This window comes from Trachypithecus francoisi, unplaced genomic scaffold (genome assembly GCF_009764315.1).
Source record: "Trachypithecus francoisi isolate TF-2019V2 unplaced genomic scaffold, Tfra_2.0 Lachesis_group8, whole genome shotgun sequence".
In the NCBI taxonomy this organism is placed as follows: Eukaryota; Metazoa; Chordata; class Mammalia; order Primates; family Cercopithecidae; genus Trachypithecus; species Trachypithecus francoisi.
This window is the reverse complement of record NW_022681473.1, coordinates 2,879,822-2,893,486: the sequence shown is the minus strand read 5'-3', so window position 1 is coordinate 2,893,486 and position 13,665 is coordinate 2,879,822. Positions and strand designations below refer to the sequence as shown.

Sequence of the window (13,665 nt, the reverse complement as noted above, 5' to 3'; positions counted from 1 at the left end):
GGACTCGGGTTCGGGGCTGGACAGTGACGCCCGCCCTTGGCTCCCAAAGGATGGGGTGGGCACCTCCACTACACACCCCCCACCAGCACATTGGCCCTGCCCAGAGCTGGGCACTTGCAGTGGCCAAGGAGCAGCCATGCTGGGTACCGTGCAGGGAAGACAAGGCAGGGAAGCTGTTCTTTTCGGTGGATGCAGGGCTGGTCCCCAGAGACCCAGCCTGAGTGCTTGTTGCCACCATGTCGTGGCCACCGCCGAGCTCCCCTTCTGCGAACTCCACCCTCTGGCACCCTGACGGCCTTCCTCAGAGGCCTCCCAGGTGTCCCCTCAAAGAGGACCGTCCCTCAGGGCTCCGTCAGACCCATGGAAAGTCCGCCCTGAACCCGTATGTCCCCACATGTCCCTCCTTCCTGACCGTCCTGCCGCATCCCAGCATGTGCCCCGAGGAGGATGGGTCCCCCCCGGTCACTGGCACGCGCCCGTTGAGGGGCTCTCGTGAGCCACCCTTGTTCTTCCCTCCCCACATGGCAGCCCTGCAAGTTCTGGTCAAGGGGACAGAGGGTGCCAGGTGGGAGGGAAGCAGAGCACCCTTCTCTGACCTCTGCCCCTCATATCCTTGGCATCAGGCCAACTTGGGCTCCTAGCCCTGGGCCAGCCCCTGTGCCCGGTCCACCATACCCACTTCTCTCTCGTAGGCCGAGTACAGGCTGTGCAACGGGTCAGACAAGGAGTGTGTGTCTCCTACTGCCAGGGTCACCAAGAAGGAGACTCTCAAGGTGAGTCCAGGCCCGGGGAGGGCACAGCCGTGTCATTGTCAGACCGATGGCCGCCTGAGCCAGGGAGATCACCCTCCCCGCCTGTCAAAAGGAGGGGGACAAACCGCACCTGGTCGCCTCCACGCCCCCTGCTTCCTCTCCTGCCCCTGCCCCTGGACCCCGCCCCGGGCCGGACGGTGGGAGGAGCTGGGGCAGCTCGGTGCCTTCTCCCGTGACCCACCGCGGGTGCCCTGGGCCCAGGCGCAGAAGGAGAACTACCGGCAGGAGAAGAAGCGTGCCACGCGGCAGCTGCTCAGCGCTCTGACAGACCCCAGCGTGGTCATCATGGCTGACAGCCTGAAGGTAGGTGACACCCGGCCTCTGGCCACCCAGGACATGGGTCAGCATGCTGCTGCCATGGCAAAGGACCACAAGTGGGGTGGCCTGAAACGATGGGAATTCACTTCCCTGCATCCAGCCGCATCACTGCAGCCTCTGCTCCATCCTCGTGCGGCCTTGCCTTATCCACCTGTCTCCCCCTTTCTGTAAGGGCACCCGTGGTAGGAATTATGACCACCTTACTCCAGTGTAACCCCATCTTCACCTGATGATGTCTGCAAAGACCCCATTTCTGAATAAGGTGGGGCCTGGCCAGTGGGTGGAGGGCACTGGGGAGGGAGGCATTGCTGTGGCTTCCGGGAGAGGACCCCACATCAGGGCGGGGTGTCCTGTGCTCAGACCTCACGAAGACCATGGCCGTTCACTCAGCCTCTGAGCCTCCATTTCCCCTTGCGCACAGTGGAGGTAAAACTACCCAACTCGAAGGCTGCTGGGCAGCGCATACCGGATAAGTATGCCCGGCCCTGGTGTCTGCAGAGCCCTGGCCCATGTGGGCTCCTTCTACCCACATACCAAAATTATGAATCAAAAGTTAGGTGCAAAAGTGAGTGTTCAGAAGGAGAAAAGAAGTGACAACTACTTTCAGAATTTACAGAGCTGCCAGGCCAGGCGCGGTGGGTCCCGCCTGTAATCCCAACACTTTGGGAAGCCAAGGCGGGTGGATCACCTGAGGTCAGGAGTTTGAGACCAGCCTGTCCAAAATGGTGAAACCCCATCTCTACTAAAAATACAAAAATTAGCCCGGCACGGTGGTGGGTGCCTGTAATCCCAGCTACTTGGGTGACTGAGGCAGGTGAATCGCTTGAATCTGAGAAGTGGAGGTTGCAGTGAGCCGAGATTGTGCCACTGGCCTGGGCAACAGAGACTGTCTCAAAGAAAAAAAAAAAAGAAAAGAGTTTACAAAGCTGCCAGTTACAATAGTCGCACCACTCATTGCTGGTTCCTCCCTAAGGGCCTTGACCTTCAACATGACCTTCACAAGTAAATTTGTCCTTGTTGCCACATGTTTCTTTGCATTCACCATAACACATGGGCTCCTTTTAAAACCTAAATGAGGACCCTGCCCCAAGTTCCACTCTGAGTCCTGGGGTCCTGCTCGCCGTGGCCTGGCCCCTGCTCAGGCACGCGACAGACACAGGACACCACCCCAGGGAGTGGGGGCGAGGAAAGGGTGAGTTCTGAGCTGGTGTGGGGCAGTGAGGGAAGAGAAATGCCCCTCGGCAGCCCACCTTGGTCTGTGCCCGGCTCCCCGCCAAGCCATCAAGATGCCCCAGGGTGGTGGCCCCGGAGGGTGGACATTGACACCAGCACCCTCCCTCAGATCCGTGGCACCCTGAAGAGCTGGACCAAGCTGTGGTGCGTGCTGAAGCCGGGGGTACTGCTCATCTACAAGACGCCCAAGGTGGGCCAGTGGGTGGGCACGGTGCTGCTGCACTGCTGCGAGCTCATCGAGCGGCCCTCCAAGAAGGACGGCTTCTGCTTCAAGCTCTTCCACCCGCTGGATCAGTCCGTCTGGGCTGTGAAGGTGCTGCAGAGGGATGGGGTTGGAGATAGAGGCCCCGTAGGGCCAAGGGGCTCATTCCTGGAGGGTGGAGGGTGGAGCCAGCCAGCTACATGGCCCCCTGGGGGCGTTGGGCAGGTCTCTCACCTTCTCTGAGCCCCACATGCGGTGGGGGGCGGGGTGGGGGTAGGGGGGATGATGATCAGATGTGGTCACTGGTCATCCAAGTGAAGCAAACAGTAGGGCTGCAAGGAGGTGGCCAGCTGGCAGCAAGGTCACCCCAGCCCCTCACCCAGCTGCTGTCCAGGAGGGAGAATAGTAACCACTCCCCAGGGGTGGCTGAGGAACAGTTTCCGGCCCTCACCCCTCCTAACCGGGGCTGCCCTGCCAGCTCTAATGCGTAGGAAACCAGAGAAACCCAGAACACCTGGTTACATTTGGATTTCAGCGAGTCTGAAAATCCTTTCATACGAGTCTGACCCCGGTCGTGCATGGGAAATACTTAGACCAAAAAGCTACTCGTGGTTTTTCTGGGATTCAAACGTCACTGGGCATCCTGGATGTGCATTTGCTGATTCTGGCCACCCCGAGTCGGGAGGCTCAGAGCTGGAAAGCTGAGGGCAGAGCTGCCGGCTAAGAAAAGGGACAGAGCTCCCTCACCTACCCGCCTCTCTGTAGCCAAGTGTCTACCTGGCCAGGTGCCTGGCCCCACCTGGTGGCCCTGTGGCCCTGGGGGTATCCAGGTGGTCCCCGGCGTGGGTCCGCATGGTTCTGCCTGACCTGTCTGTGTAGCTGGTCCTAGGTGTTGCCTTGGGTGACACCCAGATCCTCTCTCTCCAGGGCCCCAAAGGCGAGAGCGTGGGCTCCATCACACAGCCCCTGCCCAGCAGCTACCTGATCTTCAGGGCCGCCTCTGAGTCCGATGGTAAGTGCCTGACAGCTTGCGCCTCTCTCCAGTGCCCCCACCTGAAGTGGGCCCCCTTTTGAGGTTGTAGCCCAGGTACAGGTGGCCCCAGTTCAGTCCCTTCCACTGCCTGGGGGCAGCCTAAAGTCTGGCCAGGATGAGTCTGGCTCAGAGCCAGGCCTGCACTCACAGAGCCCCCATTCCTAGCCTCAGTTCCCCATGGGTAAAACGTGACATTAAAATACCACCTGTCAAAGGCCAGGCGTGGTGGCTCACACCTGTAATCCCAGCGCTTTGGGAGGCCACGGCAGGTGGATCACTTGAGGTCAGGAGTTCAGGACCAGCCTGGCCAACATGGTGAAACCCCAACTCTACTGAAAAATACAAAACTTAGCCAGGCATGATGGCAGGCAACTGTAATCCCAGCTACTCAGGAGGCTGAGACAGGAGAATTGCTTGAACCTGGGAGGTGGAAGTTGCAGCGATCCAAGATCGTGCCATTGCACTCCAGCCTGGGCAACAAGAATGCAAGTCCATCTTAAAATAAATAAATAAATAAAAATACCTGTCACCTCAATGGTATGAGAACCCAGTGACATTATAAAAGCACTCATATAACAATTACTGAGCTCCAACCACATGCTAGTGTGAACCCCAAACATCTGAGATAGGTCTCAGATAATTTAGAAAGTTTATTTGGCCAGGCTGGGTGCAGTGGCTCACACCTGTAATCCCAGCACTTTGGGAGGCCAAGGCAGGTGGATCACCTGAGGTCAGGAGTTTGATCAGCCTGATCAACATGGCGAAACCCTGTCTCTATTAAAAATACAAAATTAGCTGGGCATGGTGGTGGGTGCCTGTGATCCCAACTACTCGGGAGGCTGAGGCAGGAGAATCACTTGAACCCAGGAGGCAGAGGTTGCAGTGAGCCAAGATCAGGCCACTGCACTCCAGCCTGGGCAATAGAGGGAGATTCCATCTCAAAAAAAAAAAAAAGTTTATTTTGCCAAGGCTGAGGCCACGCCTGTGACACAGCCTCAGGAAGTCCTGACGATGTGCCCAGGGTGGTCAGAGCACAGTTTGGTTTTATACATTTTAGGGAGACATGAGACATCAATCGGCACATGCAAGATGAACATTGGTTCGGTCTGGAAAGGCAGGACTATCAAAGCAGGGAGGGGGCTTCCAGGTCATAGGTAGATTAGAGACAAATGGTTGCATTCCTTTGAGTTTCTGATGAGCTTCTCCAAAGGAGGCCATCAGATATGCATTTATCTCAGTGAGCAGAGGGGTGGCTGAGTAGAATGGGAGGCAGGTTGGCCCCAAGCAGTGCCCAGTTTGACTTTTCCCTTTAGCTTCGTGATTTTGGGAGCCCAAGATATTTTCATTTCACATTTCCCCCCTTTTTCTTTTTAAAAATCTTTTGGAGAAAGCATTTTAGAAGAAAACGAGTCTCTGGTCTCAGGTTCCACCTGATCTCTCATGGCTAGGATGGTTTATTCCTACACAGGTAGGTCCCAAGTTATTAGGAAAGCTCATTTTTAGAAGATTATGAAGTCTTGTGTCCTATGAAGAGAAAATAGGGGAGGAAGGGAGAAAAACAACAACAAACATAAGAACAAACATAAGAAATTGGTATAGGCCACATTACTCTGAAGTCCATACATCAGTAGGCAGGTATGAAAGTGGCTTATGTATGTAAGTAGGTTGCTGTTATTTTCTTCTGAAGTTTAAGTTGCCTAGCTTCAGCTTGCAGGGCTTTAAGAAAGCACAGCTTAGTCTTCAGTGACTCCAAATTAGGAAAAACGGGGAAAAAAAAGAAGGAAAAAATTTGAAAACATTATTTTGAAGACTTGTAGCCAAGAAAAGTTAGAATTTCGTCCAAACTGTAGAAAATAACAAAAATTGAAAAACATTAGGGAAGACTAGAATCTAACAACAACTGTACTATAGGTTTTGAAACACATTTTTTTCTCTCCAGTTTCCCATTTTAACTAAGGACGAATCGTGGTAGGACTGGTTTGCTTTATTATACTTGGACTAATTATTTCTATACACTGCAGCAAGAGTAATTATTTTTTCCATAGGCTTTTAAGTTGTCTTTGATGGAACTTTGTTCCATAGAAGGAATCTCAGATAAGACTTTTTTAAAACTGAGCCTAGTCATGGATTTGTGCCATGAAATGCCTATAAATTGGGTGAATTATCATCTTCTTGAAGTTCCAAGATAAATTTGAAGCTCCTGGGCCTGTCAGAAAGTGACATTCTTTACTTACCACAGGTCAGGGACTGCGTAGACGAGGTATGAGGCCAGTTTTTCCAAGGGGCTTTCATCGGCTCCATAAGTCAAGTTTGAGTCCTTAAAGGAAAACAGATTCTTATTGCACTTATGCAAATAATTACATTGTTATAAGTTATGAATACTCACAGATAGTTTCCAAATTCTGTAAAAATCAGGTAGAGAGAAACAAATATGCTCCAAATTTTGTTCTTAGGAGTATACTTTACTCAATTGTTAAAAGCCATAAATAGCTTAAAGTTGTCTTGACTCTGAAAAACAAAACAAAGGATCAGCAATGTTTTAAGCAAAAAGTCAAAAAGATTACTTCACACTTCTTTGTTGTTGTCGTTGTTGTTGTGATGAAGTCTCGCTCTGTTCCCCAGGCTGGAGTACAGTGGCGCCATCTTGGCTCACTGCAACCTCCTCCTCCCGGGTTCAAGCGATTTTCCTGCCTCAGCCTCCCGAGTAGCTGGGGTTACAGGCATCCGCCACAATGCCCATTTTATTTTTGTATTTTTAGTAGAGATGGGCTTTCACCATGTTGGCTGAAGTTTTATAGCTGATTATAAAACCATTATAAAACCACCTTCTAAAGAGGACCAAAACAAGATGATTGTCTGTGGATGACAAAAAGTTTTAGCGCAGCCATAGTCAAAGACACAATTGACAAGGAAATTTGTTACCTCTGTGGCACAAAGTAATTTAACATAACAATTATAATTATTACTGATAATGTACATTAGGTCATATCAGAATTATAGGAGTTTCCCATAATTTTGGAACACATACCAATAACATATTTATACAAATACAGCCCAAAGAAAACCAAACACCATTTTATATTTGACAATGCTTCGTGTATAATTTTTATACCAAATAAAAGCCAAACATGTCATTTTTGGACTTTAGGGAACCTATTAATAATATCTTAAAGGATTAGATTAGAAAAAGATATAATTTATCATTTGATTTTGGAAAGTTTGTCAAGTATTAAAGGTTTAAAACACTTGATATTACAAAATAGGATTATAAGTCATTGTAAAATCATTCATTTGAACAAAGTGATAACTCAAGGATTTTTTTTAGAAAGGCAAAAACCTTCATTCTTTGAGACAGGAGACTTCGTTTTCCAAACAATAAGCCCTAATAACATCATGAAGCCAATTAAATTGTTTTCCAAAATTAGTCTATAAAATTTTCATCTTGATCATAAGATATAACTTCCATAAGCCTTTATAACCTTTATTAAGGAGTCAGTTATTGTTTTATGAAAACCTTGTTTATCTGACACAGGGGCCCATATGCCAGTCTTGCATTAGTGTGTCTTTGACATTAATGATTAATTTATAGAGAAACTGAACTTTATTTTTTTTTTTTTTTTTGAGATGGAGTCTCACTCTGTCGCCCAGGCTGGAGTGCAGTGGCACGATCTCGGCTCACTGCAAGCTCCACCTCCTGGGTTCATGCCATTCTCCTGCCTCAGCCTCCCGAGTAGCTGGGACTACAGGTGCCCACCACCACGCCTGGCTAATTTTTTGTATTTTTAGTAGAGATGGGGTTTCACCGTGTTAGCCAGGATGGTCTCGATCTCCTGACCTCGTGATCTGCCCACCTCGGCCTCCCAGAGTGCTGGGATTACAGGCATCAGCCACCGCACCCGGCCGAGAAACTGAACTTATTTTATCTCTCAAAGTCAGCCCTTACAATCTCACATGCCTACCTCTTCTAGGATAGTCTGTGGGCCTTGAGGAGTTGAACAGCTTTAATTTCCATGTCTCAGGAATGTGGCTTATTTTGATTGGCATCTTCTACCAGGCCTGAAGATGAAGCTTTAATTGCTGTCAGTGTTTAAAATTTAGAAGGCCTTGGTGTTCTTTTTAGACCCATGAGTCAAATCCCTATAACTTGATATCACAAGGATTTTAAAAGCACATACAAAAAGATACAAGGATGTAATAACCTTGATTAAAAAACATTTTTAATCTCAGTTTTTCCTAAGCAAACCAAACTTAATAATAATGGCATAGGAATTATTTTGATAAAACATAAAATCTGTTAGGCCACTTACCAAAAGGCAGAAGAAAATACCTTCTGCAGTGTATAGAATATTATGTTAGAAGAAAACATTTTCTTTAAGAAAACATTGTTAGCATCAGGCCATATATACACAAAAAAACAGAACCTGAGGAGGAAAACAAAACTTATATGAGCTGAAAATGAGTTGAAGGGAAGTGTTACTATTTTGTGCCTTTTAAAAGGGAAGAGAAAGCTAAAACTGGCAAGATGCAATAAAAGTTGAACTTTGGGTTAAAATTTTAAAATTAAAATCTCTTGTAAATGATTAAGAGTAAATCAACCCCTTAAGAAAATGTCATTGTTCTAACCAATTATTTAGTCTATAACTGTTTTTTTACATCAAACCCAATATCTAGAAAGACCATTATAATTTCCCTTTAGTCATAGACAACTTGATCATATAAAAGGTTTTTTTTTTTTTTTTTTTTTTTTTTTTTTTTTTTGAGACGGAGTCTCACTCTGTCTCCCAGGCTGGAGCGCAGTGGCCGGATCTCAGCTCACTGCAAGCTCTGCCTCCTGGGTTTACGCCATTCTCCTGCCTCAGCTTCCCGAGTAGCTGGGACTACAGGCGTCCGCCACCTCGCCCGGCTAGATTTTTATATTTTTTAGTAGAGACGGGGTTTCACTGTGTTAGCCAGGATGGTCTTGATCTCCTGACCTCGTGATCCGCCTGTCTTGGCCTCCCAAAGTGCTGGGATTACAGGCTTGAGCCACCGCGCCCGGCCTGGTTTTGTTTTTTTAATAGATCCTCTTGTTGTGACTTACATAGATCATTCATGACATACTTGGACTTTCTCGTTTGTCCTGAACATCCCTCTTTCTTAAACAACCAGTCATTTTATTCTAGGACTAAATTTACCATACAAGATTCTTTCTCATATGAAATTATTTCTCTTTAAGCTTTCTTACCCCCCACCAAAAAAAAATTCTTTGTAACTTTCTTTACATCTCTTTTACTCTTTTATTTCCTGGTTCCTTTTACCTTGTTTTATACATGACCTTTAAATAAGCTTTGAATTAGGCAAAAATTGTTCACCTTTTTAAAAAGGATATGCTTTTTCTTAGAAAGTGTATTTTCCTACAAATATATTTTTATTGGAAAATACCCAAATCGTGAATTATCTATTATTTAATCTAACTTTAAATTCTAAATTATGATGAGTTTGTCTACAAGTATTTGTCCTATTACATTCACCTAATTATTTTAATCATTTACCTAGATTATTTATAAAAAACTGCAATTGGCATTATTTAAATTATGGAACCACCATTGCAAAATTATAACTGAGACAGTGAAAGAGATTTGACCTAACTGACTCCATCTTGCGTCTAACCTCCAAGCTGTCCTTGTTCATTCCTGGGCATAGGTCAAACTAACTTTGGGAGGAACTTAGTTTATAGTTTAGCTGAAACAAAGACTATAACAGTCTTTCTCAAAATAAACCTTACTGCCTGTGGACTAGACTACCTAAAGCCACCAGATTAAAAGTTATGGTAATCTTACTAAATTTAAGACATAGCTATTTTTGTTAAACCAATGTCAATGTTTTTTTTTTTTTTTTTTTTTTTTTTTTTTTTTTTTTTTGAGCCAGGCTGGAGTGCACTGGCACAATCTTGGCTCACTGTTAACCTCTGCCTCCCAGGTCAAGTGATTCTCCTGCCTCAGCCTTGTGAGTAGCTGGGATTACAGGTGCCTGCCACCACGCCCGCCTAATTTTAGTATTTTTAGTAGAGACGGGCTTTCACTATATTGGCCAGGCTGGTCTTGAACTCCTGACTTTGTGATCCACCCACCTCAGCCTCCCAAAGTGCTGAGGTTACAGGCATGAGCCACCATGCCCAGCCGTCAATGTCTTATTTATTAAAGATTACACAAGCAAAGATCATTCTGTGTTGGGCTAGGTTTATAGTTTCATAACTCTTATGCCCTATTTTGACACCTTATGGTATTTGGCAGGATAAGTATGAAATTGCTTGATTAATAATGCAAACAAAATGTATGCTAGCAATTCTTAGACATTTCTAATATTACTTTACCAATAATTTTAAAGCTGGCTTATTCATTAAAGATTTTACTTAAGCCGGGCGCGGTGGCTCAAGCCTGTAATCCCAGCACTTTGGGAGGCCGAGACGGGCGGATCACGAGGTCAGAGATCGAGACCATCCTGGCTAACACTGTGAAACCCCATCTCTACTAAAATATACAAAAAAATTAGCCGGGCGAGATGGCGGGCGCCTGTATCCCAGCTACTCGGAGGCTGAGGCGAGAGAATGGCGTAAACCCGGGAGGCGGAGCTTGCAGTGGCTGAGATCCGGCACTGCACTCCAGCCTGGGCGACAGAGCGAGACTCCGTCTCAAAAAAAAAAAAAAAAAAAAGATTTTACTTAAGTTACATAAACTTGAAAAAGCATTGGACTCATCTTTTCTTTTTTCCTGATCAAGTATTTGATTCAAGTGCATTTATTTTCTTTTTTTTCTTTTTTTTTCTTTTTTTTTTTTTTTTGAGACGGAGTCTCGCTGTGTCGCCCAGGCTGGAGTGCAGTGGCGCGATCTCGGCTCACTGCAAGCTCCGCCTCCCGGGTTCCCGCCATTCTCCCGCCTCAGCCTCCGAGTAGCTGGGACTACAGGCGCCTGCCACCGCGCCCGGCTAGTTTTTTGTATTTTTAGTAGAGACGGGGTTTCACCGTGTTAGCCAGGATGGTCTCGATCTCCTGACCTCGTGATCCGCCTGCCTCGGCCTCCCAAAGTGCTGGGATTACAGGCTTGAGCCACCGCGCCCGGCCAAGTGCATTTATTTTCTTAAGCCAATCAATTAGAGCCCTATTATATCTTTTCAGTAGTGAAACATTGTGTACACAACACAGAAATACACAGACATATTAGGCATGCCAGTAGAAGTACATCTTATAGGTTTATAAAAACTTTTTTTTCCTATCTTAGACTTTCAGATTCTTGAGAACCTATTTCACAACCCTAGGCAATTGTCAGCTAAATAGCCTTAAATCTGCATATTAAAGGAAACAACTCAGGTGAAAATCAAATAGCAAAATTTGCATCATAAGGTACAGAGAGAAAAAGTCTGGTGGTGCTAGAGGCAGACTAAAGATGGATGCCCAATCAAACAAAATTATAGAAGTCTATCATAGTATTGCATAAGGAGACCAATTTTATTTAGTAGGGACTACCTATCATTTAACTGGATCTCTGAGCTCTGAGAAGAGCCCACACTGAATCCTGGGTCTCCAAAAAGGGAGAATTATTATGAGGTTAGACCACGTAATGCTTTTATAGTGCACTTAAAAAAAAATGTTTTTAAACAAAGACATTTCTTTTTTTTTTTTTTTTTTTTTTTTTTTTTTTTGAGGCGGAGTCTCGCTCTGTCGCCCGGACTGGAGTGCAGTGGCCGGATCTCAGCTCACTGCAAGCTCCGCCTTCCGGGTTTCCGCCATTCTCCTGCCTCAGCCTCCCGAGTAGCTGGGACTACAGGCGCCCGCCACCTCGCCCGGCTAGTTTTTGTATTTTTAGTAGAGACGGGGTTTCACCGTATTAGCCAGGATGGTCTCGATCTCCTGACCTCGTGATCCGCCCGTCTCGGCCTCCCAAAGTGCTGGGATTACAGGCTTGAGCCACCGCGCCCGGCCTAAACAAAGACACTTCTAAGTGTCTAAACCACACTCTTCCTTAAAAACCCAAGAGTAACCTCTGTTGCAATAACTCTTTTAGTCAAAAAGAAAACACGAAACAGCTTACACAATACAAAAGTAAGCAGTTTAAGAGCTGAGACAAACTTGTCTGTTTACATTCTTGGGGTTTCATAAGAAAAAGCAAGTTTCTCCCCCAGAGGGAGTCTGGCACCTTCTCCATTTTCTTTAAGGAACCCCAGGCTACTATAAGCTATTTTAGGTCCCCCATGCACCAGAGGGTGCAAGAGAAAGGAGAGACAGCAGAAGTAAATCAAGAAAACAGAATTCAGTCAACTGAGAAGAAAAAAACCTTTTACCCAAAAAAAGACAAGGTCCTAGGAGAAAAACAAAAACAAAAACGTGAAGGTCTCTTAAATACAAACACACACAAATGCACACACACACCTGCACACAAACACACACATATGCACACACACATATGCACACACATCTTGGATGTTAGCTTTTCATTAAACTGACTTTTAACCATTGAGCTTCTTTAAAAAAATCTTTTTAAATCTCATTCCATATTTCAACTGACCAATTTCAATGAGGACACAGAAGTACAGTCATTACTCTTTCAGTTTGGCCTGGCTAGTGAAAATGTGGCATTGTTACATCAATAAAGCCCCTTAGTAGTCAAAAATCAAAATCTTTCCTCTTGTTTTTTCCTTTTGCTGGCCATTTTTCTCCCCCCATCACACCACCATTGTGTGTGTGGCGGGCAGGGGAATTTAGCCACTTCAGAGGCCTTGTTCCCCATAATTTGGAACTTCCTTGGGATTTGATCAAGCCAGATAGAGTTCAATGGGAAAAAGACCAAAACAACAAAAACAGAAACAATCAACAACAAAAAAAACAGTTAAGCAAAACAAACCATCACACAACTTCTGTGATTACTGAGCGCTCTAATAGTAAGGAGAAATTAAGACCAGCTGGTTATTAATCTTAACTTTAGCCAAGACAAACCACAATTCAGTTACTTACCTAGGGATGGGTCTCAGGCTGAAAACTGCTCTCCACTGTCCTAGAAGCAGGAAAACAAACAAACAAATAAACAAATCTCATCTTCCCTATTGGAAGGGAGCTCAAACTCCATAAAGGAACTACCTGCCTTCTATCGTCATGGAAGCAGGAAAAACTTGCCTTCCTTGTGTTGGAAGCAAGTAAAACTCCAAAAAGAGAAGTTGTGCAGCAAAGTAAACTTTAGATCTTGGCCACATTTTGAGAGATCAGGGATTCTCTGGGGTGGGTGCTTCCGGGACTCAGCAAATTGTCTTACTGGTTTGAGCCATAAAGTTAGCTCAAGCTGGTACGAAGCACCAGTAGGAGACTTGTGAAAAGTCAGGGGCATTTCCACTCAGAATCCCTCAGTGGATACCAAAACGTGAACCCCGAAAATCTGAGATGGGTCTCGGTTCATTTAGAAAGTTTATTTTGCCAAGGTTGAGGACGCCCACCCATGACACAGCCTCAGGAGGTCCTGACGATGTACCCACGGTGGTCAGAGCACAGTTTGGTTTTAGGGAGACATGAGACATTAACCAACATATGTAAGATGAACATTGGTTCGGTCTGGAAAGGCAGGACAACTTCAAGCAGGGAGGGGGCTCCCAGGTAGATAAGAGACAGATGATTGCATTTCTTTGAGTTTCCCATGAGCTTCTCCAAAGGAGACAATCAGGTATGCATTTATCTCAGTGAGCAGAGGGGTGACTTCAAATAGAACGGGAGGCAAGTTGGCCCGAAGCAGTTCCCAGCTTGAGTTTTTCCCTTGAGCTTAGGGATTTGAGGGGCCCAAGATTTTTCTTTCACACCAGGCACCATTGAACCAACAGGTTCTACGTTATCATCCACATTAGACAGATCAGGAAACTGAGGCACAGGCAAACTGCCAGCAAGAAAGTGCTAGAGCCTGGACATGAATGTGAATTTCCCTGACTGCCAAGTGCATTGCACGCTGTTGGTGTGCCCTGAGTGGCCGCTCAGGCAGCTGTGACTGCGGTGATCCTGCACCTGGAGGGATTCCCTCTTGGCGGTGCGTCCCTCTAACCCAAGGTTGGGGCCT

General features: G+C 46.2%; 1 protein-coding gene across 3 annotated transcripts in view; it reads left to right on the top strand.

Annotated features, from left to right (window-relative positions):
• The window catches only part of OSBPL5 (oxysterol binding protein like 5), an 80,960-nt gene that overhangs the window by 43,076 nt on the left and 24,219 nt on the right, over positions 1–13,665 (top strand). For all 3 annotated transcript variants that reach the window (XM_033208268.1, XM_033208266.1, XM_033208267.1), the window contains exons 4-7: positions 693–773; positions 1,014–1,115; positions 2,473–2,676; positions 3,493–3,577. In XM_033208268.1, the coding sequence (XP_033064159.1) occupies positions 693–773; positions 1,014–1,115; positions 2,473–2,676; positions 3,493–3,577 (472 nt within the window). The remainder of the gene's footprint in view (positions 1–692; positions 774–1,013; positions 1,116–2,472; positions 2,677–3,492; positions 3,578–13,665) is intronic.